General features: G+C 58.2%; 1 protein-coding gene across 4 annotated transcripts in view; it reads right to left on the bottom strand.

Moving 5' to 3' along the window:
• Positions 1-12,181, bottom strand: part of PRR5 (proline rich 5) — a 53,280-nt gene extending 41,099 nt beyond the window's left edge. Inside the window, exon 1 of one of the 4 annotated variants that reach the window (XM_040637691.1) lies at positions 12,130-12,181. Coding sequence is in view for 2 of the 4 variants with exons in the window: in XM_040637687.1 (XP_040493621.1) it covers positions 6,350-6,528 (179 nt within the window). In the remaining 2 variants the exon portion in view is untranslated. Of the gene's footprint in view, positions 1-6,349; positions 6,689-12,129 lie in introns of those variants that run through there. The other 3 variants (XM_040637688.1, XM_040637687.1, XM_040637690.1) reach the window with 3 other exon arrangements.
• Positions 12,182-26,139: the final 13,958 nt, after the last annotated feature.

The raw sequence follows: 26,139 nt of genomic DNA, 5'->3' as shown, positions 1-26,139 counted from the left end.
GGGGGGGGGCAGTGGGCCATTTCCCTGGGGGGCCCACGGAACAGCTGCCACAATCTGACTCCCTTCCCGGGGCCGGAGGGGGCAGGGTGGGGGAGCAAGAGACTCAGGATCCTATTCTCAGAGGTGTCTGGCGGGGGAAGGGACCTTCTCCCATGGCCCCTGGGGTCCCTCCTACACGCTCCCCCCTCACACACCTGTGTCTACGGCTCCTCCACTTCCCTCGTCCCTGAACACGGTTAAAGTTTGGGAACTGACAAAGAGTGTCTGAGAAAAGCATTTACCAAAACCCCCTGGGCCTCCTTTCCTACAAAATCGGCCATTTCGACACCGCAGAAGCAGGAGGAAATGAGAGTCGGGCTCCCCAGGGAAGGGTGCCGGGCCACCCTGCTCTGACACCGTGTCCCCAGGCCCTCCTCACTCTGCTGTTTCCCCACAGGAAGCCCCGCCCAAAGGGCTCCAGGAGTTCAGGTAGAGCCCAGCTGTCCATTTTATAGATGGGGAGACCGGGGCCTCAGGCGGCGGGGGGTGGGGGGACACAGGTCACCCACAGGCAGGACTGTCCTAACGTGTGGGGAAAGGAGCAGATGCTGAGGTCCCACCTCCCGCCCTCATGGGGCCGCCCTACTGGTCAGAATGCCCGCTCCGTCTCCTGGCGAGGAGGCCGCAGTTCAGAGAGCGCTGGCCGGCCCCGGGCGCCCCAGGTAAGCAAAGGGCTGGGGTCTGAGCCCACCTACTGGGTGCCAGAGCCTATGCCCAGAGGCCGCCATGTTCCCCCTTCCCTGGCAAGTCACAGGAGGGCAGTGGCGGAGGGGGCAGTGGGTGGAGGACAGAGATTGCCTTGGGGAGTCCTGAAGAGCCCTCAGCAGCTGGGACATCTTAAGCAAGCCTGGAAATGCGACCTCACTCAGCAGGGCCAGGTGGGCCGTGCTCTCAGCAGGGGCAGGCCTTCTGCTCAGCAACTCCACCTGCCCCATGTAATCTCCCAGCAGCCCCCTGGGAGAGGCTCTGGAGCGGAAAACGCAAGGCCACACAGGCATTCAGGAGGTGACCCTCGGGCCTCCCTCCTGTGCCCTTCGCCCACTGCACCTGATGTCCCCTGACCTGCCCGATGCGGGGTCACAACTGGAGCTCAGACAGACAGGGTCCCCCTCCAGGATTGTCCCCTGTGTCCCCAGAACCCTGAGAGCTGGGCTTGGAGTGAAGTCAAGTGAGGGTGACGGGAATTCCAGGGACAGACCAGACCTACAGGGCGTGTGAAGGGTGAGAGGCCCACCAGGCAGGGGATGTGGAGGCTGGGGGGAGAGCGTGCACCATAATGTGGCCCTTGGGATGCGTGAAGGTCTCAGAAAGGCCACCGCCTGGGGTTCAGATCTCTCGAGGCCACGGGCTAGCTCTGCTCCCCTCCCCTGCCCGCAAGCCCAGCTGTCCCTCAGGTTCTGCCGTTTGAGTCTCCCACCTGGTTCCACCATCACCAGTGTGAGAACTTGCACATGTCACATGGGGATGATGACAGGACCTCACAGGGTTGTGGTCATGGTGGAAGGGGCCATATATGTGAAATGAGGTATGGGGGCCTTTGGGTTTGATCGGCCAACTCCTATTCATCCTGCAAAACCCTGCCCAGGGTGACCTCACCCAGCAACGTGGGGCCCCCTCCCACTGGGATGCCGAGATGAAGCCGGACCCATAGCTTGGGCTCTGTGAGCACTGCAGTGGGGGTCACATGGGGCTCGCTTAGCCGAAAAGTGCCAGGGCCTGTCCCCAGTCTGCCCCTCTGACTCTAGCCCTCCTGGACCTGTATCAGGTTGGGAACCCCTTGTCTGTGGGCAAGGTCAGCCAGCTGGCCTCCAATCCAGGCTCTCTGGGGCCCCAAGGGCATGATGCAGTCACCCCAGCCCTGGTCCCCACTGCTCATCTGCTGAGTTCTTTGAGCCTGGAAACCAGGCTGCTCCGGAATGGCAGGAGCTTGGGCTCTCCCCATCTTTCACTGGCATGCCCAGGTCCCTGTTACTGTCACCCATTTCATCTGCTTGGACTGCAATGGCTGGAGGGGTGTGCTCCTGGGCTGGGTGGGGGTTCTGGGGTACAGCCAGATGACTTGCCTGGCACAATCAGAGAGGGAACCCTGTGGGTCCACAGGTCACCCCAGTGACAGGGCCAGAGCCAGGACCTGGAGGTGGACATGGCGTCCTGCCACCTGCTCTCCCCGAGCCCTTCTCTGGGTCCTGGGCATGGGAGGACGGCCTTGCCCAGACACCCAGCCTGGTCCCCTGGAGCTCCTTGTTTAGGTCTTCTTGGTGGTTTCTGGTGTTGCATAACAGGGCTTTGGCTTTTTCTCTGTGGTTCCCAGCACGGGTGGCGGATAAGGTGGGGACGGAGGTGAGATATCTCTGCCCAGAAACTGAGGCTGCGAGGTGCCTCGCAGCACCTGTAAGCTCCCCTGCTCCCCTGTACTGACTCAACCCACAGCGATTTCCCCCCACCGGAGGGGCAGGTGACAGGAAGGGGTCTCTAGGGCTTTGCCACAGGCGTGAGACCAGAGGATGAGGTGGTAAGCTCCCAGCCTCTCACAGGTAGCCCAGGCTGTCAGCTATGGGGATGTCTGAGGGGAGAGGGAGGGGAGTCAAGAGCCTCCCTGAGGCCTCCCAGATGAATGAAAGTGGAGGACAATATCCTGGAGAAAGCTGCTGTCCTTGACGCCAGGCCTGGTTCATGTCCACATGCCTGCCCTTCTTCACTCTATCTGGGAAGACTTTCCTCTAAGCCCGGCCTGGTCAGCCAACTCCTATTCATCCTGCAAAACCCTGCCCAGGGTGCCCTCACTCAGCAATGTCTTCTCCATGAGTACCACCACAGTGCGTATGCACCTGCATCCGGAGGACAGCACCGCCCAGGCCAGGCCACTTGGAGGTTGAGAGTGAGACCCCTCACTATTAAGGACATGTTCCTGACTCTTTCCTTGGCTGGCTCCCGCGGTCTTAAGTACCACTCAGCACTCACTCACAACAGTCCCAGGTGGGCAGGCCGCTAGCAGCCCCTTCACTGGGGACCCAGGGCTGTGAGGGCAGGGCCAGAGGCTGTGTATACTTCCCCCCTTTTCATTCAGTGAGTATTTCTTGAGAACCTCGCATGTGCCAGGCCCTGAGCTAAGTGCTGGATTTGAATCTGACTTTGGCCAAATCTTTTACCCCGTGCCAGCCTTGGTGTCTACTTGGCCATCATAACTGCTCTGGGAGGAAGAGTCAATGTTGGGGGGGGAGGGAGCAGTCCCCATTTTATCCACAGGGGACGGAAGCCTGCACTGGGCATGTTGCCGAGTCTAGAGCCCAGCATCCCAGGCTACACGCGGTGGGCAGCCACCCGTACCTTGCCTGTCCAGCTGAAAAAGGGGGAAGGGGACCCTCACTCTCTCCAGTGAAGCAAGGGAAGGATGGTGAGCCCTGGCTGGGGCTTGGGCGGGCCTCTTCCTCCTCCCTCCTCCCTTCTTGCCCAGCCGGGGCCTATGGTGCCTGTTAGCATACATGCGGGGAAGAAACTCACCTGCCTCAGGGACATTCTCAGCAACCCCCCAACACCAGGGCCTGTAGTCTCCTGGACTCCTGGCCTTGGGGCTGACAGACCGAGACAATGGCCCCCAACCTGGACTGTCAGCACGGAAGAGGCCTTTCCCTTCACTGGCTGGTTCTCTGCACCTTCGGGGAAGGCAGAGGAAGGCTCACCCGCACTGGGCCCGCCCCCTCCGTGACTCGGCAGGCAGACCTCGGTGGCAGGGGCTCACGGCTGCTCGGAGCTCTTTCTGGTGGACCTTGTGACATCACACTCATTTCCCATTTCTGGGGGTTCACCTGTCCCCAGGGTGCCTCCTGTGCTGTACCTCATCCCCTAACCAGCCACCCTGGGCGATGCTCTGACCACAGACGGCAGAACAAGCCCCAGGGAGGACTCGAGGTGGTGCTCTTGCTGTATGACCTCAGCTGCTAATCCCCTCTCTGGAGGCTCCGGGAGGGGCAGGGGCTGCAGGAAAGGCCGGATATTCCCAGTTGGGCTCTGGAGACAAACAGACCTGGATTCAAAGCACAGCTCTGTCACTTACTGTGACTTGGCCTCAATCTCCCCATTCTGTGAGATGGGGACACAGCAGTGCCTGCCTCGCAAGGTCGGGGCAAGGATCTCACGGGCTCCTTCGTACAAAGTGCCTCCACCGGCCGGGGTGGAGTGCTCAGGGCTCAGGGGATGCAGCTCTTGTGACACTCTCAGGGGGCACCCCCACCCCCCCGCATCACTCAGGATCCCCTCCAGCCCTCTCCTTCAGGGCCTTAGCACCCCTACCTCACCCTCCTCCAGGGCTCTAGCCATGCAGCATTCACTGGCCTAGCACACCTGCTTTCCTAGCAAACCCAGCCGCAAGCAAGGTGCCAGCTCCCCAAGGCTGATGGCTGGGCCGGGGCCTCCCCTGGGCTTCCCTTTGTGACAGCTCCATCACAGCCTGGGCCTGTGCTCCGTCAGCCTCCCTCATCGGACTGTGTCAGGCCAGTCCGATGGAGAGCTAGACCCAGCAGGCAGGAGCTGTGTCTCTGTGGCAACTGCCTCCCAGAGTTGAACACATGCCTCTCGACACACGTGCACAGTTACTGAATGAACACCCGTGAACACGCCCTGCCACCTGCCTGCTTCCCTCCGACGAGTAAAGGCCGGGTTCGCAGGATGGACGTGAGGCCGGACAGATGGGATGAGTTGCTCGCGGTCACACAGCTCCCAGGCCGGAAGGCCAGCCCTCCTGACCCCCAGGGCTCTGCAACAAGCACCCGCCCGCCGGTCTCTCTCCTGGCCCCAGGAATCCTTCCTGTCCAGCTGAATGTCCATTGTCTTTGAAGGTCAGGTACACGGCGTCCCCAGAGACTATTCCAGAAAGACAGTGAGTTTCCACACAGAGCACACCTTCTAGCTCTACTCCTGTCCCTTACCACGTGCTTCTAAAACCCCGCTGTGGTGTGGACCCCGCTGTGGTCCTGGATCTCACTCGCTCGCTCGCTCACTTGTTCATTCATAGACACTCCTGGGGTTCCATCCGTGCCAGCCCCAGGCTGAGCCCGGAGACCCAGAGATCAATCAGGCAGAGCCCCACCTTGGAGCCTTTGGAGGGAAAGAGACTGGGAACAGATGAGCACAGGGTGCTAAGTGCTGCCCCGAATACCTGAGCAAAGACTCCAGTGGCCACCCCATCTTGCCTGGGTGGATACAGGACAGCTGAGAAGGCTTGCTGGAGGAGGAGGGCACCTTCCATCAGGGCCTTGAAGAACCAACGGAAGCCCCCAGTGAAGGTGAAGAAGGACAGGAAGAGTTCCAGGCAGAGGAAACCATGGCGAGGCCGAGAGGAGGGAACGGTCGGGAGCAAATAGGCGGGCGAGATGCCCTGCGTGCATGGGCAGGCGGTGAGGGGCAACAGTGGCTCTGATCCAGCACGGGGTCGGGGCTGGGAGGGGTGGAGATGACCCCCGGCCACCCACAGGTACCCCATCAACAGCTTGCATGGGACCTGGCTCCCTCTTACAGCTGCTGGCGGCCAGCGCGGCTCCAGGATCTGAGCCTGCCTTCCGAACTCGGAGCCCCTTGGGAAAAGCCGCTGCTGAGCCCAGCAGCTCTGCAAGCCCCCTGGGCACCAACTCTGGTTCCTCCCTGGGAGAGCTGGGGCCTCTCTGGAAACCAGAACCGGTCCAAAGGCTAATGAATGCCCAGCAGGCTGGTCTGCAGAGGTGACAGAGAACAAGGACACAGGTGTGATCTTCTCTCGAGAAAGCTCAGTTTATCTCCAAGTCACAACCTGGAGACCAAGGTTCAGAGAGGCAGAGCGGCCTTCAGAGCTCACCCAACCCGTCAGTACGCGGTGAGTGGGCCCGGGCGCTGAACCCAGTCCTGACAGTTCCGTGGGCTCCCCCCACTGTGGCATCAGTGTTCCCCCTGGGTCCACGGAGCCACGGATGCTGGCCTATGGCTGGTGCACCCAGAAGATATTTTATGAATGAGTGAACAAAAGAATCCGAAAGCCCTGCTCTTCCTCCCCCCCGACGGTAGGAGGAAGAAGCCACCTGCTACTGTTTTTTTGTTGTTGCTGTTACTCTTAAGACCAAAAGCACAGATCCGAAGTCCTAGCTCTGGGTCGCATCAGGACGGACAGACACCCCAGCCCCTGACTCCGGGCTAGAACTGACTTTGGCCTCACAGGGACAGGAGTCAGACGGCCAAGGGCCAAATCTCTGCTCAGCCACTAGCAGCTGGAGACTCGACCCCCCACATCCCTGTTCTGAGCCTTGGTCTCCCCACCACTAAACGGAGGTACAAGAGGACCTACCTACCTTGCTGGCTGCTGCGAGGACTAAGGAGGTAGGACCCTGCAGGGGTGAGCGCAGGGGGGATCCCAGCTTGCTGGCCTCCTCTGCCTGTGACCTTGGCCGCTGGGTAAGCTCTGCAGCCCTCAGCACTAACTGCCTGGACGCCCTGGCCCCGTGGGCAGTTGAATGGCTTACCCATTAGGAGGCACCCACATGGCCAAAGGGCAGAGGGGCCAAGGAGGGCGCAGGCAGGTGGCTCACTGGGCTCCCCTGTGACTCAGCAGGACTCAGGGAGGCTGCAGGTCTAGGGACGGGAGCTTCCCCTGGCTGTACCCTGTGCAGGGAAGCCCGGCCGCCACTGTTTCTGATAAATATTTTATCACTGCTCACAGAGCAGTCCCCAGGAAGGTGCCTGCAGCCTCTGAGCCCGCAGAGCACCCCTTCCTGCCCGGACAGAAGGAAGTGGCTGGGTGGGGTGCAGGGTGGGGTCAGGAGCCCAGACCGCTAGCAAATTACTGTTCCGCTGAGACTTCGGGGCACCTCAGCTCAGCTCAGCAAATGCCCCCTGAGCCTCACCCATACTCTGCCCCGCCCTGGGCTGCGTGCTGCGGGCTGGGCTCAGCCCTGCCCCATGGACAGCTCCCACGTTCCTCTTCAGCATGCCAATAGCACCAGCCCTCTGCCCTTTGGCTCGGGCACATGTCCCATCCTGCTGACCCAGTGCCATGCCACCTCTTCCAGGAAGTATTCCTGGCTTTCCCCTTCTTACCGTGTGACCTTGGGCAGACCCATCACACTATCTAAGACTGTGTCTAGAATGGAGCTGATGACCCCCACTCGTGGGGCACAGGGTGAGATTATATAAATGAAGGGTCTCCCAGCACATCACCCACATGGAGACATTCTCTTTGGAGGGAGCTGAACATCAGGCATCCAATCAATAAATATTGACCATGTCTCAGGGTGGGACCCAGGGACATACAGAGCCTGGCCCCTTTTGGCAGGGGTCCACGATTTTGCTAGGGACACAGGACCTAAATAATACTAATACTAATACTAAGCACAGCATCAACAACATGCAGTAGTAACAACCATCTTGTTTCAAGCCCCTGCCACTGCCAGATACTTGACATCACATCCCCTTGTTCACACCTCCCAGCAGCCCTGTGCCGCGGGGTTCTTACCCTCACTTTGTAGCAGAGTGGAGACCACAGCTCCCCACCTCTCCACAGTTGGGTTTCCCAGCACGGCCAAAGCCAAGCTCAGGATCTTCTCCCAGCCTTCCCACTCCACGCTGAGCCTACTGTACCAGGGACCATCACCACCACCTACTCAAGTCCAAGACTAAGAGTCCTAGGGACTCATAAGGTAGTGAGCTCCCTGTCACAGGAAATAATCAAGCAGGGGCATCATGTTTATCATCATCAATATGTGGCCTCAATGGCTGGCTTTCAGTCCATCTTAATCAGACCTAAACACTAACAAGCTGTGTGACCTTGGACAAGAGACTGACCTCTCTGTGCCTTGCCTTCCTCTTTCATACAATGGGATCACACCATGGCCTTGGAGGGTTACATGAGGGCAAATACGCAAACTTCTAAGCTGTCTTCCTACCTATGTGTCGACTATTACTTTGTAGCTTTACCTTACCCCTCCCCCTCACGGTAGCCAAGCAGGGTAGAAATCGAAATTTCCATTTCACAGATTTGAAAACTGAGGCACAGAGAATAACCCCTCAGACTCAAAGGTATGTAGCAGAACCAGAACGAGAACGCGGGTCTCCTAGTGCTGAATGGGGGCCGCCCTCCCAGCCTGGGTCCTCCCTCCCCCCAGTCTTTCCTCCAGGGTTCTCCTCTGGGCTCCAGGCAGACTGGTTTAGCTGGAGAAACTGCTTGGGCAACACATAGAAGGTTTATACCCAGTTCAGCTGATGGCACAGAAAGCAAAACCTTAAGAAGCTTCCCGAAAATGAGCAAGACTTCTGCTGGGGTCAGAGGAGCCCACTGTGGTAGCTCCTGATGTCGAGGTGTTTTGGTAACATTCTCTTACCTTCAGGCAGGTAGCGCGGTGGGCTGGAAAGGGGGCGTGCACACTTCCTGCCGGACACCCTAGGTTTGAGCCCCAGCCCTGTTCCTTGCTGCCCGGGTCTCTGGGCAACCAGTTGGGCTCTAGGCAACCACTTGGCCTCTCTGAGCCTCAGCTTGCCTATCTGTTAATTGGGTATGGCCACGATCACCATCTGGGCTGGCTGGGAGGAGTAAGTGGGACAGTGCCTGGGGAAGTTCGCATGAAGGACCAAGCACACGGTAGGTGCTCAGGAAATGGCAGCCCCCTTCTTTCTGGGGATAAGCCCAGGCCCTGGACCCAGAGCTGAGGAGAGCACTCCTCCATGCCGAAATGAGCCGCATGTATTTTCTCGATAATCTTTCAGAAGGGCCGGTCCCTGCACTCTGCCAACTTTTCCCAGGGTGTTGACAGTCAGTGACCTCACTGTTCTCCCCAGAGGGTACAGACGGACACAAGCATGAGCTGAAGGCTTCCCGGGGCCAGGCATCGAGTCCTCTCGCGACGCCAGAGGTGGGCATCGACGCTTATGCTGATAGCAATACTGACAGTGGCTCCGGGGCTGATGCCAGCCTGAGCGGAAGGCCACGCCCCGGAGCACGGTGACCGCTAGGGCAGGGGGCAGCACCGCCACTCTTCCAGTCTCGCACGGGGACCGTCCCTCTCAGGGCCTTACGCGGAGCCACCAGACCCTCACCACAACCCTATGCGCTAAGTGCTTGCCATTCTCACCACTGCAGATGAAGAAACCAAGGCACGCAGAGGTCTAGGGACTTGCCAGTGTCACACAGCCGGGGACAGGTCGGGCCGGGATTCCAACCCATGGTTTTAATCATCTCTGCAGTGTAGTCCGAGCGACGCAATGCAGATGACAGAACTGCAGCTCAGAGAGGTGAGGCAACTTTCCCACGGCCACACAGCTATCGAATGGTGCTGCCAGGATTACCAGCAGGTGCGCCTGACTCTGGGGTCCCTGGCCTTCGCGGCCCCTCTCTGGCCCTGACTGGCTCCTCTTCCCCGCCGCCCGGAGCCCTGTGTCAGACTTAGGGATTCCTGAGTCACCAGAACTGTGCTCACACACAGATCTCAAAGCCCTCATCCCACCGGTGCTCCCCCACCGAGATTCAGTTCTGAGACAGATAAGAGGGATGTGGTTAAAAGGCAAAAAGAGGGTTATGGTGTCACCAGGAAGTTACCTTTTTGTTCCACTAAACCCACATCTTCATAGCAGTCCAAGACTCGAATCTGTCTCTCCTGACTCAGACTTGGGGCATGGCTGGGTCTTCTCTGGCACGTACCCCGGGGCCACCCAAGGCTTCTGGGTGAGCCTAGAGCAGGACATCCTGACCCTGCTGTGTGACCCTGAGCAGAAAGGACCCCACAGTCTGACCCTACAGCTCCCCGTTCAGATCGCATCTGTGGCCTTTCCCTTCCTGTGTGGGTCTCTTTGCCTCAATGGGGACACCCCCTGCCATCTGCCTGGAGAAGGCCGGTGAGAATGAGCGAGGGAATGAATGAAGGCATGAATGGCTTTCCCTGTCCTTCTATGGGAGTCTTGGGAGCCTGCCCTCCTCACAGATGTCCCAGAAGATGATTTTGTTCCTGTCCACGAATGCCTAGGACTCAGGGCACCTGGAGAGGTGGGGCGAGGGCCCCGGGCTTTCTCCTTCCTTCTCCTCGCCCCAGTCCCTCCTGGCTCTGCCGGGAGTCTCCTGGGAGACTGCGTGTCATCTCCCAGTGCCCGCCTTGAGGAAGAGCTGGTGGCAGCGGCCCAGCCGGATCCCAGAGAACCTGCCTGACTGCCCAGGCAATGCCACTCAGCCGTCCCCAGGCCTTTTAATCCGTCTGTTAGAAACAAACAAATCCACTTGCCCTGCTGATGAGAAATTAAGCCCACGTGAATGTCCGCATCACCAGAGAGTTAAGGTAGCTGAAACACAGACAGCGCCAACCACGTTCATGGCTCACACCACGTCCGCGGTGGGCTTGCCGTGTGATCCCCTGGCTGCCTGTAAGGAGTGGCAATACTATGATTTCTAGCTTTCAGATGGAAAAATGGAGGCTCTGAGAAGCAAAGTGACTTGCCTAGCACCACACAGCCGGCCAGCGGGGCCTTGTGATGCTGACCCAGGTCTGCCTGACTCCGGACCCCCCCCCACCCCGCACATGTCCAACAAACAGCTCAGAACCCCAGACCATTTGGCAGGAAAGACCCTTGGGAGGCCGTAACTTGCTGACTGATGGGGACTTGGGCTCAGGGAGGGGGAGTGGCTTGCTCAGGGACACGGCAAGGCCACACCCCTGGGTTGGGCTGCTCTTGAGTCCACCCCACGGCCTACGGGCCAGAGGGAGGATGGGATTTTGAGCCCTCGTCCAATGCCACCACTCAGTGGTGTTCACACTTGATGTGCACGGGGTGGGGGAGGGGGGGTGAGCTGTAAGATACAGATTCCTGGTGCCCCCATCAGAGGTCAGGACGAGAGCCCCCAGGCATTGGCATTTTATCAAGCACTGTCATTGAAGAGGACAATCTGGTGGTCCTAGACCCCACCCCCAGAGCCCCTAGCTAACCCCTCCAGGAAGGGTTCTCAGGCTGGGCCTGGTGCAGGAGGTCTGTGAGGCCACAGGGAGCCCTCCTCCGCCTCCAGATGCAGTCCAGGGAATGCTGTTTGGAATCCCGGGGAACTCCAGTCCAGCCAGGCTTTCGCCAAAAGCATCACTAATCACCTGGACAGCGACGGCCACTCCACGCAGCTGTACACAATCTCACGGATGCCCCGCGGCATGGATGGGGACATGGAGGCCGCCTACAGGAAGTGGCCTGGCCGGCCAGGGCCAAGACCACACCCAGTGACCCCCAGGCCGGGGACCCTCCCCGAGCCCAGCAAGTTTTTCCCTACCTTGGCTCCATTGGAAACAGTCTTAGCGTCAGGCCCTGCTCCTGCGAACAGGGTCCAGCACATGGTCTGATTTTGCCAGAGGCCCAAACCCAGACGCAGACAAGTCTGCACTGCCAGCCTCCTCTCAAGGGATGTGAGGGGGGCTCCCTAGTTCTGAGGCCACAGAACCCTATGTGCTCCAGCCCTGAGGTCTCTGCCCTCAGATATACCTGCTACCCCAGATGCACCCCCGACCCACCCAGGGCTCTGCAGGGCCAGCTCCCCACAGGAAGGTGGCAGGAGGCCCAGGCCAGAGGCCAGAGGGGTGGGGCCCCACGTTGAAACCGGACAGGGCTCCAAAAGGAGGTTCTCCCTCCCATGACCATCTTTGTTTGCTCTATTAAGGGGGGCAGTGTAAAGGGAGGGGAAGAGCTGCCATGGGGAGGGGGCAGTGTTGGGGAAGGAAGATCAGGAAACAAGGCAGCTGGACAGACCCAGAGACCAACCCGGAGACTGAAAGTCAGAGATAGAGGAGAAGGGGGCGGGGCGGGGCGGGGCGTTGGGGGGGGGGCTGGCGATAAGGAGAGACCCGGAGAGAGGAGCTGGGAGGTCCCAGGGGACTCTCAGTGGGAAAGGCTGAGGCCCCTTGCCGGGGGCTGCCCGACCCCCACCCCATCCCATGTCTCCGCACTCGGCGTGACGCGCGCGCGCGCGCACACAGACACACACACACACACACACACACACACACACACGGCGCTCCGGCGGCCCCGGCCCGGCCTCTTCAGGGGCGCGCGTGCGACCCCCCCCCCGCCCCCCTCTCCGCGGGGCCTCCGGGGCCCGTCGCCGCCGCTCACCTTGGTCCCCGCGCCACCGCCGCCGCCGCCGCCACCGCGCAGAGCCGGAGCCCGGGCCGGGGGAGGGGGCCGCGGAGGCCCCGCCCCGCCCCGCCCCCGGGCCCGCGTTGGGGCTCCGGGCTCGGCCGCGGCCACCGCCGCCCGGGCTCAGCCGCCGATGCGAGCCGGACCCGCGCGAGGAGGCGACCTGCGGCCGCCGGGGAAGGGGCCCGCCCGAGCTGGGAGCTGGGGCCGGGGCGCCCTCCACGGATCCCCCACCCCGGTGCACTGCGCAGGCTGTAGGCGGTGCCCGCCGGGGATGGGGCGTCCCCGGCCACCCAGTAACCCACCCCTCGGCGGTCCTTTAGCGCCCACGGAGCGCCCTCTCCTCGAGCCTCGGCCTGTGCGGGGCGCTGCGAGCCGGGAGGAAAAATGAGACATTCGGATTCAGTCCCTGCCCGGTTGGGGGCTGGGGGGCGGGCGCTCAGGGTCTGGTGGCTGGCAGAGGGGGCAGGGATGGAGCAAACAGATGCTCCCAGCGTCTGAATGGCCCAGGGCTATGGTTCTCAAAGTGTGGCCCCCCCTGCTTCGTGGGCATCACCCTGAACCTGTTAGCTATGCACATTCTCTGGCCCCACCCCAGACTTAAGAATCTAGGGTTGGGGCCTAGGAATCTGGGTTTTACCAAGCTCTCCAGGTGATTGCCAAGCTCCGTGAAGTTTGAGAATTACTGGCCTGGTTGAAATGTCCAGTACCCCATACCTCACATCCCAGATGGAGCACCCAGGATCCACACCCAAGAGTATAAGGAAGGGGTTCTTTTCACCCTTCTTTTAAAAAGGTCCACCTCGTCTCCTTTGTGACACTGTGTTGGGAAGGGGGACAGGCGCGAGGGTGGCTCCTGGACCAGGAATTCCGTGGCAGGATTAACAGGCAGAGAAGAGTGCCCTCAGGGGTGAGGCCGCCTGACTGGGGCCTTCCCACTGTGGTTACTGGTCCTTCTTCGTGTTAAAATATAGGGATGGTTTTAAAGTTTTGAAATGCAATTATGCAAATATTTCTGTCTGTATTCGGGACTTTCTCTCCCATGATGGACCTGCCCTTGTTAAAATGGGCTAGGTCATGCAGCAGGCCTTCCTGGGGACTGGAGGCCAGGAGAGGGAGTATGCCGATGGGGCTTCTCCTGGGTCCAGGGACAAGCACCCCTGGCTGGGCGGCGGGCCAGGGCAACCAGAAGGTGGAGAGGGCATCTGGACGGAGGGGCCAGCTGAGTAAGCACCTGTAGAGAGTGGGTCCTGGGGATGTCCAGCATGTTCTCCGGACTCTCTCAAAGAGAGAGTTTCTTCTTTCTTCCCTTGTCCTGCTTCGGTTTTCTTCCTAATACTTGGGCTTGGCATTTTCTTCTGTACTTGGTCATTTCTTTCGCGTTGTGTTTGTCCCCTAGCATGCAAATTCCCTAAGAGAGGGGACTTGTCTCTTGTCTTCCCCCCAAAGTGTCCCCAGCGGCGAGGACAGTGTTTGGTGCTTAGAAAGTGCCAACTCGATGTTTGTGGAAAGAATGGGTGGTGATGGATGGCCCCATAATGAGCACTGCTGGTCACTTTTCACTTGCCGCACCTCTGTCCCCCCAACCCCTGCCCCGGGTCCATCCTCTGCCAGGCTCTGTGCCCACCCTCATGGATGGCATCCTCCGCTGGCACCCGGTTGGGGCCGGAACAACAGTGGAAGCGGCAGCAGGAGAGGAGGAGGGAGAGGGAGAGAGGATGGGGCATTTCCTCCCGCTGACCACGCGCTGCATCCCCGGCACTGGCGGTGCCCCCTGTGACCATAGCCCTTGCTGGGAGGCCCCCCGCAGTTGTAGGTCCCCCCGGCTTCCGTATGAAACACCACTTCTTCTGCTTGTTCCTTCCAGCCCCGGGGACGGTAGCAGATTCCTGCAATCCCAGCTTCTGGGCTCTCCTTCACCTGCCCACGCCTCTGTACACAGTCCCTTTCCTATGTCCCTTAGTGGGACCACATGGATGACATTAATGGTGGTGGATGCGTGTTGTTACACGTTTGTCCGAACCCACAGAATGCACAGCAAGAGGGACCCCAATGTCAGCTCTGGACTTCGGGTGCTATGTCAACGCAGGCTCACCCGTTGTAACGGATGTCCCACTCTGGTGGGGGATGCTGGTGATGCGGGAGACTGTGCGCGGTGAGGGGGGCAGGGGGAATATAGGAGATCTCTGCACCTTCCTCTCATTTAGGCTGTGAACCTAAAACTGCTTTAAAAAAATTAAGTTAAAAAAATGCCCGAGACCATGCAGGGAGCAATGACAGAGCCAATATTTGAACCCAAGACCTCTTGGTTTGAAGCCTGTGTGTCTGGCTTTTGGGGGGTTTGAGCTCTTCTCCCCCAAGGGGCCCAGGACTGGGGTAAACAGTGACAATAGAGGTGACGCAGGTGGTATAGATGGCAGCCGACCCCTGGGAGCCCCTCGAGAGCGTGCCGGTGGCTGTGCTCCCGGGATGCCCATCCGCCGCTTTTAGCAACTCGGTGAGAACTGAGTGTCCCCTAGGGCCTGGCAGAAAACCCCAGTCTGAGCATTAGAGCGGCTCCGAGGGTCACGTGAAGCTGTGGGAAACCACCAGGAGACTCAGGTGAGGCCCCTGTCCCCACCGCAGCAGCCGGTTGACCTTCTATTTCCTTCCTTTGCTCTCCAAGTAGGCAGACGAGGCCAGCGTTCACTGCGTGCCCGGCCTGTCCTGGTGCTGGAAGGACACATATTCTGCACTAGGAGACCAAGACTGAGGCCCTTGTCAGGTGACCTGTCCACTCTGAGCCTCAGGCTCCTTCTCCCCACAATGGGGGTGGTCACATCTGCTCATTTCACAAGTTTTCATATTTATATATTTATTACTGGTTGATTGAGTCATTGAAAAATATTTCATGAGCTTTTGCTCATTGCCTGGCACATAAGAAAAGTGCTTTGCAAATCTATAACCCTGTGCCAAATGGAGTTCTCTGATGGGTGAGTGTCTGTTGTGGGACAGGGTGAAAACCCACAGACTCTGAGGGCTCTCTGCACGGGGAGGACACTCAGAGACACCTACCCAGTCAATGCAGACAGGGAGACAGGGCCAGCAATGTGCAGTGACTTGCCCGGTGTCATACAGTGTATGACATATAGTGTATGACACAAAGTTTGTAACGCACACCCCCCACCCCCAAATGTCCATGTCCTAATCCCCAGAGCTTGTGAGTTCATTACCTTTCACAGCAAAAGGCACTTTGCAGAGGTGATTAAGGCTCTTCAGATGGGGGGGGGCGATCCTGGATTATCCAATGGCCCCCTGTCATCACAAGGATCCTTCTCGGAAGGAGGCAGGAGGGCTAGAGTAAGAAAAGGGTGGCGTGGAGCAGAAATGGAGGGAGATGACAAATGCCACACCCTTGGCGTTGGGGGAGGAGGAGGCCACAAGCCGTGGAATGCAGGTGGTCTCTAGGACCGGAAAAGGTAACAACACGGAGTCTCTCCTTGAGCTTCCAGAAAGAATGCAGCCCTGCCGACTTTTGGTCTCTAGAACTGCAAGGAGAATGATTTGTTTTAAGCGGGTAAATCTGTGGCCGTTTGTTAGAGTGACCGCAGGAGACCAGTATGCACAGCAAGGCTGGGTTTGGAAGCTGATCTCCTGCAGCTCAGCTGCACAGGGCCTCCACGCCTGCCACCCAGGGGCTCCGGTGAGATTGGCAGGTGCTTTGGGATTCACTTTCCTCCCATAGGGTGCTTAACAAGTAGCAAAAAATATACACAAAATAACTAAAAATGGAAAAAGCAAAACAGAATGACTCCCAGCCTCGCTTACCCAGCAGAAGAACTAGAATGCCCCTCTTGCTTGCTTTGCAGATCTGGTCTGTTGCTATAGATTTAAAAGGTTGGAGCTGGGCAGCATTTTGGGAGGCGAAGGGAAGATAAGGATTTCTGAGCAGTAATAACATGACATTTTCATTGTTTCCCCATTGTGTATTCTGCTTACCTTTTGTACTCAGCTTTTCGGACTTGACCTTCTGTCTCAGATGCTCCGTTGAATGGCCCTGCTTAAGCCGGTGGCTCCCTCCGCACCCCCGGCAGGCGCCCGTCCGTTACAGAGCTGGTGTGCTGGGAAGCCGCGACAAAGAGAAGCCTCAGAGGTACTTCCTTCACCTTCTCCTTTTTTTTTCTTTTTTTTTTTTTTAAATATTTTATTCATTCATTTGACAGAGATAGAGACAGCCAGCGAGAGAGGGAACACAAGCAGGGGGAGTGGGAGAGGAAGAAGCAGGCTCCCAGCGGAGGAGCCTGATGCGGGGCTCGATCCCACAACGCCGGGATCACGCCCTGAGCCAAAGGCAGACGCTTAACGACTGAGCCACCCAGGCGCCCTACCTCCTCCTTTTCTTTTCTGGAATGGAAGCAGGGAGCCTGGCTTTCCGCTCCGGGTCCCCCGGGGTGCGGCCCTGGGCTTGGCCCACAGTAGGTGCTCAGCGAATGTCTGGCAAATGGTGGAAGTACCTTGAGCGCTGCATAAAGTTGGCACCCAAGAGATGTTTCGACAAGTGCATGCCCCACCTGTGCGCCACACCTGGCACCACACACGGGCATTGCACCTGGACATCGCACCTGTGGGCTACACCTGGGTGTCACACCTGTGCGCCAAGCTCAGGTTGACAATAGGCTGTGGGAGCCGGGAAGGATCTGGATTCCAGCCAGGCCGTGAGGACACCACACTGCTCCTAGGTTGGGTCCAGGCAGGTTGGGGGGACTTTCGTCCTTAGCTGTGTCTCCCTTTGGACTCTGGCAGTGCCAGCCCCACTCAGGAGGGCGCTGTCGGGATGGAGCCCACCTCGACAAGCTGGTACCAAGAGGTTATCTCCTTGTGATCCAACCTCCAACCTCTCGTCTTGGGAATGTCCAGTCTTGTCCCTGGCCCCGTCCACCCAGGATCCCAGTCCACCCAGACTGCCTGGTAGCCCCCCTGCCTTGCCCCTGGCCCCCAGAGAAATCCAGGAGACCCAGGAAACCTCAGTGCAGAGCTTGACCCCTCCACCATGTCCACCCCCGAGCCCTCTATCCCAGAATGTGGGGCATTTGGGAATTTTCCTGAATATTTGAGTGTCTGTAGGGAGGGCGCACATTTTTGCCCCACGTAACCCTTCCCCTTCTCTGGAGAGCCCTCCCTCTCCAGAACGGCTTGTCCTCTCGTGAATCTGAGCCCTCCCTCTCCAGAACGGCTTGTCCTCTCGTGGAATCTTAGCAATCACACAGAACAACATTAGACAAGGCTGCTGACTGATAATCAAGACAGAGACAAGACCCCTCGGTCATCACTGAGCACAGACGACTGCGAGAACATTGTGCAGGCCACAGAATGACCAAACCCAGCTCTAGCCAGCTTCAGGCCCTGTGGACTAGGGGTTATGATTATGATTATTATTATTTTTAAGGTGAGCTCTATGTCCAATGTGGGGCCTGAACTCACGACCCCAAGATCAAGAGTTGCACGCTGTACCGACTGAGCCAGCCAGGCGCCCCTGGATGAGGGTTATTGAGATGCCCCCTTCCCGACAGCATCCAGTCCAGAGCAGAGTCCCACCTCCTCAGGTCCCCCCACACCCTAGCACTCACACAACACCCCATAAATCCTTTCTAACCCCCTTGCAGAGTGCCCCCCACTGCCGTGGGGGCTCTCCCTCTAGGCCACGGGCGATGGCCCCTCTTTGCTCACCCACGGGGATGCTCCTGGTGGCCTCTGTTGGAGACATTAGGCAACCGTGAGGCTCTCCCTGGGCCACGAAGAGGACGGGATCCTTCTCCAGACCCTCACACCGAGGCGAGAAAGCTGGAGGGGAGGTGGGAGGTTGGAACCTGGCTGGTGGTTGTACCCAGCCCAACAGTGGACCGTCTGTGGCTGATATTCCTGTGGTGATGGGGCCGGCTGGCTGGCTGGGGGAGGTGACCCAGCTCGGGCAGCAGGCAGACTTGCAGGCGGGGCTGGCAGAGAGCTGCTGGCCGTCTGACTCTCCAGCTGGTTCTGGCTTCAGCCGTCTGCTCTGGGCCCTTGTCCCAACGGAAGCCCAGGCGTCCCTCTGTCTTAGGCGCTGGGGAGACCGCTGGCCTGCTGGCCACAGGGGGCTGAGTCTGATTCAACTTGAGGACTATTTTCTGTGTTTTTCATGGGCCTCATCTATGCTAGGTTTGCATGTGGGGCTGGGCTGCAGATGGGAGCCCCGGGGGGCACTCTGGGGGCAGGGGACACAGACTCTAAAGCCAATTCTGCCACTTGATGTGACAAGGGCTCTAAGCTGGAGGTGGAGCTGGCCCTCCCCTCCTGGGAGTTCCAAGACGGTTCCTCACAGAGGGCAGAGCCCAGCTCGGGACTTGGGGACCAGGGCTCATCCCACAGGCCAGTGCCCTTGAGCATGGAGGGGTCTTGGGCTCAGATCGGGGCACTGAGCCAGGGCAGGGTACCTGACGGGTAAACACAGCAGGACCCAGCCTGCCAGCCCCGTGGGCCAGATTCCTCTTCCAGAGACCCCCTCACTCACCCCTCCCAGTGGGAATGGCTCTGGCTGCACAATATTCCGTCCCCTACCCTGGGTGGTGGTGGTGGGGGGAGAGTGCAACTCGGGGATAAAAGGGGTCTGGGCTGAGGACTGTCACACAGCCAGCCCCTGTCCCCCTACCCCTCTAACGCCCACCCTGAGAGCTGGCAGTGAGCACCCTGCACTCGGCCCAAGCATCCGGGGCCAGGGAGCAGGGTTAGCGCAGCCTGGCAGTCCTGCCAAGACACTGTCTTCACACAGAATGAGCCTGGCCACCACGGAAACCCGGGCCCGATTTGCCTTAAAATAACTCCGCAGCCTCGGCGGCCTTCTGGGCAGAGGCAGCCCCTGCAGACTTCTCCCCAAGTTCAGCATTCCTGGACGCCCCATTCAATGCCAGAACCATCCCTCCCTCACCGAGGCCAGGCCTGGTGGACACTTGGTGGACTCCCTAGGGTTTTCTGCATGGACCGTCATGATGCTGGCATGGAGACACCGGCTGGAACCTCCGGTCTCAAGGTGGAACGGAGGTGGGGAGAGCGGACACAAGGTCTCCTTCCTGGCCCTCCAGGGAAAGCCTTCAGTCTCTCACCATTCCCTGAGGTGTTAGCTACAGCTTTTCCTGTAGTTTCTTTATCTAGTTTGTGATGTTTTCTTGTATTCCTAAATGGCTGAAAAAAAAATTTATCGTGAATGAATTTGGTCACATGTTTTTTGTGTGTATTGAAATAATACGGTTTTTAAAAATCCTTTATTCTGTCAATGGAGCAGATTGTTAAATCGCCCTGATTGATTTTGAACATTAAATCAGCCTTGCATTTCTGGCAAAAAGCCCACTTTGTCACGATTCATTATCCTATGTGTGTATTGCTGGGTTTGACTTGTTCTAATTGTGTCAAGCATTTGCTCTACGTTCAAGAACGATATTGGTCTGTAAGGGTCCCTCTCTCTCCCTTCTTGTCGAGTTTCCGTATCTGGATGGTTCTACTTGTTAGAACAGTTTAGGATGTGCTCCTTCCTCCTTCAGTCTCTGAAGGGGTTCCTGTCAGACTGGTATTATTTCTTCCTTAAACATTTGGTAGAATTCATCAGTGAAGCCATCAACGCCTGAAGTTTTCCCCCTGAGAGAGTCTGAATTACAAATTCAAATTTTCAAAATAGATATGAGGCTCTTTAGATGTTCTTATTTTCTTCTTATGTCAGTTTTGATAAGTTACGGCTTTCGAGGAGTTTGACTCGCATGGGTTGTCAACTTTATTGACATAAAGTCTTTCATGATGTTTCCCTATTACCCTTCTAACGTGTGCAGGATCTGTAGTGATATTCCCGCTTTCCTGGGATTTCTAATTTGTGCTTTCTTTCTTTTCCTTGCTCGGTCTCACCAGGGCTTCATCTGTTCTATTAATCTTTTCAAAGAACCAATTATGGGCTCTGTGGATTTTTAAAAAAGATTTTATTTATTTGAGAGAGAGAGACAGAGAAAGGGACAGCAGGCTCGTGGGGAGGGCAGAGGGAGAGGGAGAAGCAGACTTCCTGCAGAGTAGGGAGCCTGATGCGGGGCTTGATCCCAGGACCCTGGGATCTTCACCAACTGAGCCACCCAGGCACCCCAGCTGCATTGACTTTTTTAAAAAGATTTTTTATTTATTTATATGACAGAGAGACAGCCAGCAAGAGAGGGAACACAAGCAGGGGGAGTGGGAGAGGAAGAAGCAGGATCCTAGCCGAGGAGCCTGATGTGGGACTCGATCCTGGAACGCCGGGATCACGCCCTGAGCCGAAGGCAGACGCTTAACGACTGCGCTACCCAGGCACCCCCTGCATTGATTTTTGTATTCATTTCCTATCTGTGCTGTAACTAGTGACTTGGGGTTCAGCAAGGCAAATGCTTTACCTTCGGGTCCAGAAGGCCAAAAGTCTGATGTGGGTCTCTCGGGGTTAACATCAAGGTGTCTGCAGGGCTTTCTTCCTTTCTGGAGGCTACCAGGCAAAGTCCCTCCTGGCCTCTTCCAGCCTCCAGACCGCTCCCCATGCTCCTTGGCTGGCAGCCCCTGCCTCCCTCTTCAAAGCCTGCAGTGGGGTGCTCAGCTCTGCTCAGATCTCATCACTGAACCTCTGCCTCCCTCTTTCACTTTTTTTTTTTAGATTTTATTTATTTATTCAACAGAGATAGAGACAGCCAGCGAGAGAGGGAACACAAGCAGGAGGAGTGGGAGAGGAAGAAGCAGGCTCATAGCGGAGGAGCCTGATGTGGGGCTCGATCCCATAACGCCGGGATCACGCCCTGAGCTGAAGGCAGACGCTTAACCGCTGTGCCACCCCGGCGCCCCTCCCTCTTCCACTTTTAAGGACCCTTGTGATTGACCGCCCTGGGCCCACTGGGATAACCCAGCATAACCTCTCTGTTTCACAGCCTTAATTTAACCTCTCACCTTAATTCCCCGTAGCCATCTATCGTCACGGAGTCGCAGATTTCAGGGATCAAACTCGGACATCCCCGGGGGGCTGTTGTTTGTAGAACTTGATTTTCCTTTGCTCTCTAACTTTTTTAGATTACTGGTTTTAAACCTTCGTTTTTTCAAAATATAAACACTGAAAGAAAGCTTCCCTTCCCTCTGAGCCCCATGTGCGTTAGCTGTTTCCCACAAATTCTGACATGTATTTTCGTTTTCGTTCAGTTGAAAATATCTTCTCATTTCCCTTGGATTTCTTCTTGGACGCACAGGGTTATTTCATGGTGTGTTTCTTACATTTCCAAACGTTTGAGCTTTCCCAAATTGGTTTCATTGTTATACATCGATGAGAGAGGAATTGGGCGGGCGGGCAGATCATTGCCTGTTTGGTTCTCCATGAACTTGTGTCCCACCAGGACCCGGCCAGGACCCAGCACAGTGCAGGCTCTACGTAACCACTCCTCGGTGCAGGGACAGCTGGAGGGGAGGGCTCGCCTGGACTTCCAGTCAGCCTGATCTGGGTCCCCGTCCTGGCTCTGCCACCGGCAGCTGTATGATCGTGAGCGAGTCATTCACCTCCCTGGTGCTTGGCTTCCTCATCTGTTCAGTGGGAGAGTAATCCGTACTTGGCACGTGTTAAGGGGGTTGCGATGAGGAGAGCAGGACTCCTGCCCGGCACAGCACCTGGTGTGGGGCAGGTGTTCACCCTTTCTTGCTGTTGTCTGTGCCCAGCACACCCTGGTCTTTCCGGAAGCCTCAGATGGCTCTGAACGCTGGAAGCAGCCCTGCCCATGGGGGGCCTCCTGTGCACCTTGTTATAATCTCCGCCCCCTTATAGACTCCTTCCTGGGCTCACGGCTTCCTGGCATCCAGGGGCACATTGATTGCTTCTAGAGATGCTGGGCTCACTACTTCCAGCCGTTACCTGAGCTCTCATTGCGGGGTTCAGATTGGAGAAAGATCTTTCTCGTCTACCTCCCTTGTCCTCCTGTCTGCTGCCTCACCTAGACTGTCCACCTAGGGGGTGGGTGCCCATTTTGGAATGTAATTAAAGCAGGAAGACAAGATCCCAAACACAGTGAGGTCAGTGAGGAAAGAAATCCTGCCACTTCCTTTTCTTTCTCTTTCTTTCTTTTGATTTTATTTATTTGACAGACAGAGCACAAGCAGGGGGAGCAGCAGGCAGTGGGAAGGAGAAGCAGGCTCCCCACTGAGCAAGGAGCTGGACACAGGGCTCGATCCCAGGACCCTGCGACCCAGGACCCTTAACCAACTGAGCCACCCAGGCGCCCCTCTTGCTCTATTTCTTTTAGAAGCTGGCTTTGGTGTTTCTGGGGTGGGGCTGTCTTTTTGTCCCTCCTTCCCGTCTCTGCCCTGACACCTCCACCTCATCCTCCAGGACCGGCCGCAGGTGCACTGCCGCCTCTGAGAGGTGCTCACAGCCTCTGTGCCTGCCAGCTGCCACCTCATTGTGGCATCGGCTGGAGCAGGTGGAGGGGGGGGGCAGTGACCCACCAGTGGGCACTGTCAGGCCCTGGAGCCTGGTTGGGCCTTGGCCGCAGCAGTTCCACACAGCAGCAATGTCCTTGCCCTGGCTTCCGCAGACGGTGGGCTATGGAGGTGACCGCTGTCCCCTGCCCCCGGCTTCCCACAGCTGCTTCCTGGCCTGCCATCAACAGGAACCCAGCCCTCCCCGGCTCCCCCAGGACAGGTGCTGACCTTGCCCCAGGGGCTCAGGGGCCCTTTGTCTGTGACCCTGACAGAAGCCTGGGGGCAGGAACGCCCTAGCCTCCTTGTTTGCCCCTTTAGGCATTGGGCCTCGCCACAGAGGCTCCCTGTATGCCCCGGGTTCCTGCTGGGGGCTTGGGTGTGAGCCTGGGTGGGCCTGGGCCCTGGAAGGACTTCTCTCTGCCTCAGCCAGCAAGGGCTCAGGGCAGATTCGGTCCCGGCTCACAGAATTCTCATAATGGGAATCTCTCAGCTCAGCTTGTGACCATCATAAATGCTCAGAAAATATATTTTCAACAACTGTGCGCCTGTAATTACATGTTTCTTGTGCCCATCTCCCCTCCAGAGCCTGACGCTAACTTGGCGAGAGGGTTTTGTCTGATTTATTTGTCAGTCCCCAGCCCCAGCCTGGCTCTAACACGGAGGACACCAGGGACATCGGGCCAGCGACTGGGTGAGTGAGCGGGCCGCTGGGTGACCCGAGCCTCCCCGAGCTGGGGCCCGGCTCTGCGTCCAGGGCTGGTGGAAGTGCTCAGCCTCCCGGAGCTGGCCGTGGGCTCCTGCCGGGCCCTTCCGCTGCCGGGAAGAGGAGCCAGGACGCTGCTGGATGGGGCCCTGGGCCTCCGAAATAGGAAGAGGTTCTGAGACACGTGGATCTTGCCCCCCCCCCCCAGCCTCCAAACCGCGTGGCTGGTGGAGGGGATGTGTAATTTAAAAAAGACTTCTCCAGTTATATGGAAAGTCCTGCCAGGCAAGGAGAACTAAAGAAGGCACTAACGAAGTCCAGGAGCCCGGCCTGTTTGATCTACTGCTGTTCTCGGAAGAGGCAGGAGTGGCTCTGGCCCAGGGAACAGCTCGTTCCCCTAAAGCGGGCCAGCCGGGGGGATGGGCCGGGAGAGGCGACCACGCGGTGGCTGGTCCCTGCTTGTGCCCGCTGTCCCCGCATTCTCTCGTGACCCTCCCGTTGTCACCATGTATGGGTTAGGAAGCCGCTGGCCCAGGCCATGGACCTGGATGTGTGGCTTCTCCAGCCCAGCGGCGTCCTCCCCCAGCCTCCCAGCCTCAGCCCCTGCCAGGCCCGGAGGAACTGGCGAGAAACACGTGGGCACCCCCATCCTCACAGGGGTGGGAGGACGGGTGCTGGAGTGGGGCGGGCCCCCTTCCAGCTTCAGGTGGGCAGCTGCATGGGGGGGCACGGGTCCGTCTGGGTGGGTGATGGGGGACCCCGGGCCTCTGGCAGAAACGTGAACTTCTACACCCTGGCTGGAGGCCAGCTGGGCGGCGTGGGTCAGGAAGTGAGCCGATACAGTAATTCCACATGTGGAAAGCCATGCGGAGGAAGGATTCCAAAACCCTTCACACTGTTCCTCTGAGCATTATTTGCAGTGGAAGCAAATGTGCGTGCCCAGCCAGAGTGAAGCATGCCGTGATTACACACCCTTTCTCTGGAAGGCGAGGGCATCAGGTTTATAAAGAGTTTTGGAAGACAGGGCACAAGGCTTATGCAATCAGGTTGAATTTAAAAAGCTCCCACGAAGGTTCAGAATGTTACAGAGAGATGAAGACCCGACAGAAATGCCCTGGGTTGCTATTGGGGGTGATCTCTGCAGCCCTGCAGTATGGGACGTCTCTGCTCCTCCTGGCTTTCCAAAGTAGCATTTCCCAATGCCTGGTAATGAGCACGTAGTGTTTTGAGAGTGTTTTGAGGGTCACCCCGAGGATCAAGGGTGGCCACGCAGCGGATGAAAAGAACCAGGTCTGACATCACATCCAAAATCAGCGAGAAGCCAGTTAAGTCTGCCGCAGCCTCTGGCCCAAGCCCCGTGCTGAGGACGGAGTCACGGCCCGCAGCTCACATTTTGAGATGATCTCCTGGTCACACTCAGGATCTGGTTTTCCTGCAGGGGACCGAGACTCTTCCTTCCCTGCTCGCGGCTCTCTACCTTTCGGCTGCTCCGTTCACGTCCTCGGCCTCTCTGGCTTCCGTCTGACCGTGACCCTCGCTCACAGATCCTGCTGCTGACGCTGAGGGGCCTGGGGGCGGGGGTGGGGGGAGGAGAGCGGACGGCAGGTAATTACATTGTAACCCTGTCTCTACTTTGCCTTTGGACCCTGGTCAGTTGAACCAGAAAAGGAAGCCCCACGATCCTTTCAAATCCAACCCGTGCAGCGCGGGTCCTCAGCGCGGCTCAGATGCTAAGACCTGAATCTCCGGCCCGCGGATTTGGCCTCGTGGCCGGGGTGCCCGCCCCTCAGGCACCGCGAGTTCCCCGCGCTGTGCCGTTTCTCCCCTTAGCTGGGTGGCTTCAGAGGAGAAAGCACCTTCTGTGGAAAGCCCTCGCATCCCCTGGTGGGTGCACAGGTCTCCACACGTTCCTCTGACTTGGCTGCAAGCCGAGGTTGCCATCACCTGGTCCCCCCTGGATATGATCATTTACTCGAACAGTGCATAGAACTCAGGGGCACGGGGCTGTGTACCAGTTTATTAAAGGCTCTGATAAGGAGACAGACGAACCGCCCTGTGAAGAAGTACATAGGGCGAGGTCGGGGACGGTCCGGTGCTGGAGCTTCTGTCCCTGTGGACTTGGGGTGCATCACCCTCCTGGTACAAAGCTGTGTTCACCAGCCCGGAAGCTCTCTGAACCCCCTGCTGCTGGGGTTTTATGGAGGCTTCCTCACAGAGGTGCGATCAATCCTTCACCGTCTCTGGAGAGTGGGAGTGGGGCTTCTAATGCTGGCTTGTTCTTTCTGTGACCGGCCCCCCCAGGAGCCCACGCAGAACCAGTGCTCTCACCTCTTAGGAATTTACAAGGGCCTCAGGAGCTCTGTGTCAGGAACCAGGGCCAGAGGCCACGACATAGGTCCTGTGATCTCACATCTGCCTCGGAAGGAGGTGGCGGGGTGGGGGGACGGCTGTGGTCCGAACCAGCCGCTGCGCTCCGTGGCTGGCTGGCGGTGGGGTGGGTCGGCGCGTTGGCACAGACGCTCGCTCGGGCAGAGCGGACGGTAGCATCCGTGGGGCTCCAGCCAGCTAAGCCCGGCCTGCAGTGTGTCTGTCTGCCCTCCTCCCCTCGGAGTCTTTGTGTGCTCCCGGAGTAGCGGAGAGGCCAGGCCTGGGCCCTGCCTCGACCCCCTCCCCAGGCCAGCGCCCTTGGCACCACTTGGCTTAAAGCAGGGATGGCCCGTCTGCTCTGAGGGTGTTCCCACGGGTCCTCTTCTCACTGCCGGTGCCCCTAACGAGGGAGGCTTGGCTGGGCTGCGAAATCCAGGGCAAAGAGTGGC

This window comes from Ursus maritimus, unplaced genomic scaffold (assembly GCF_017311325.1).
Source record: "Ursus maritimus isolate PB19 unplaced genomic scaffold, ASM1731132v1 scaffold_21, whole genome shotgun sequence".
NCBI lineage: Eukaryota > Metazoa > Chordata > Mammalia > Carnivora > Ursidae > Ursus > Ursus maritimus.
Note: the sequence above shows the minus strand (reverse complement) of the source record. Positions and strands in the feature narration are given on the sequence as shown.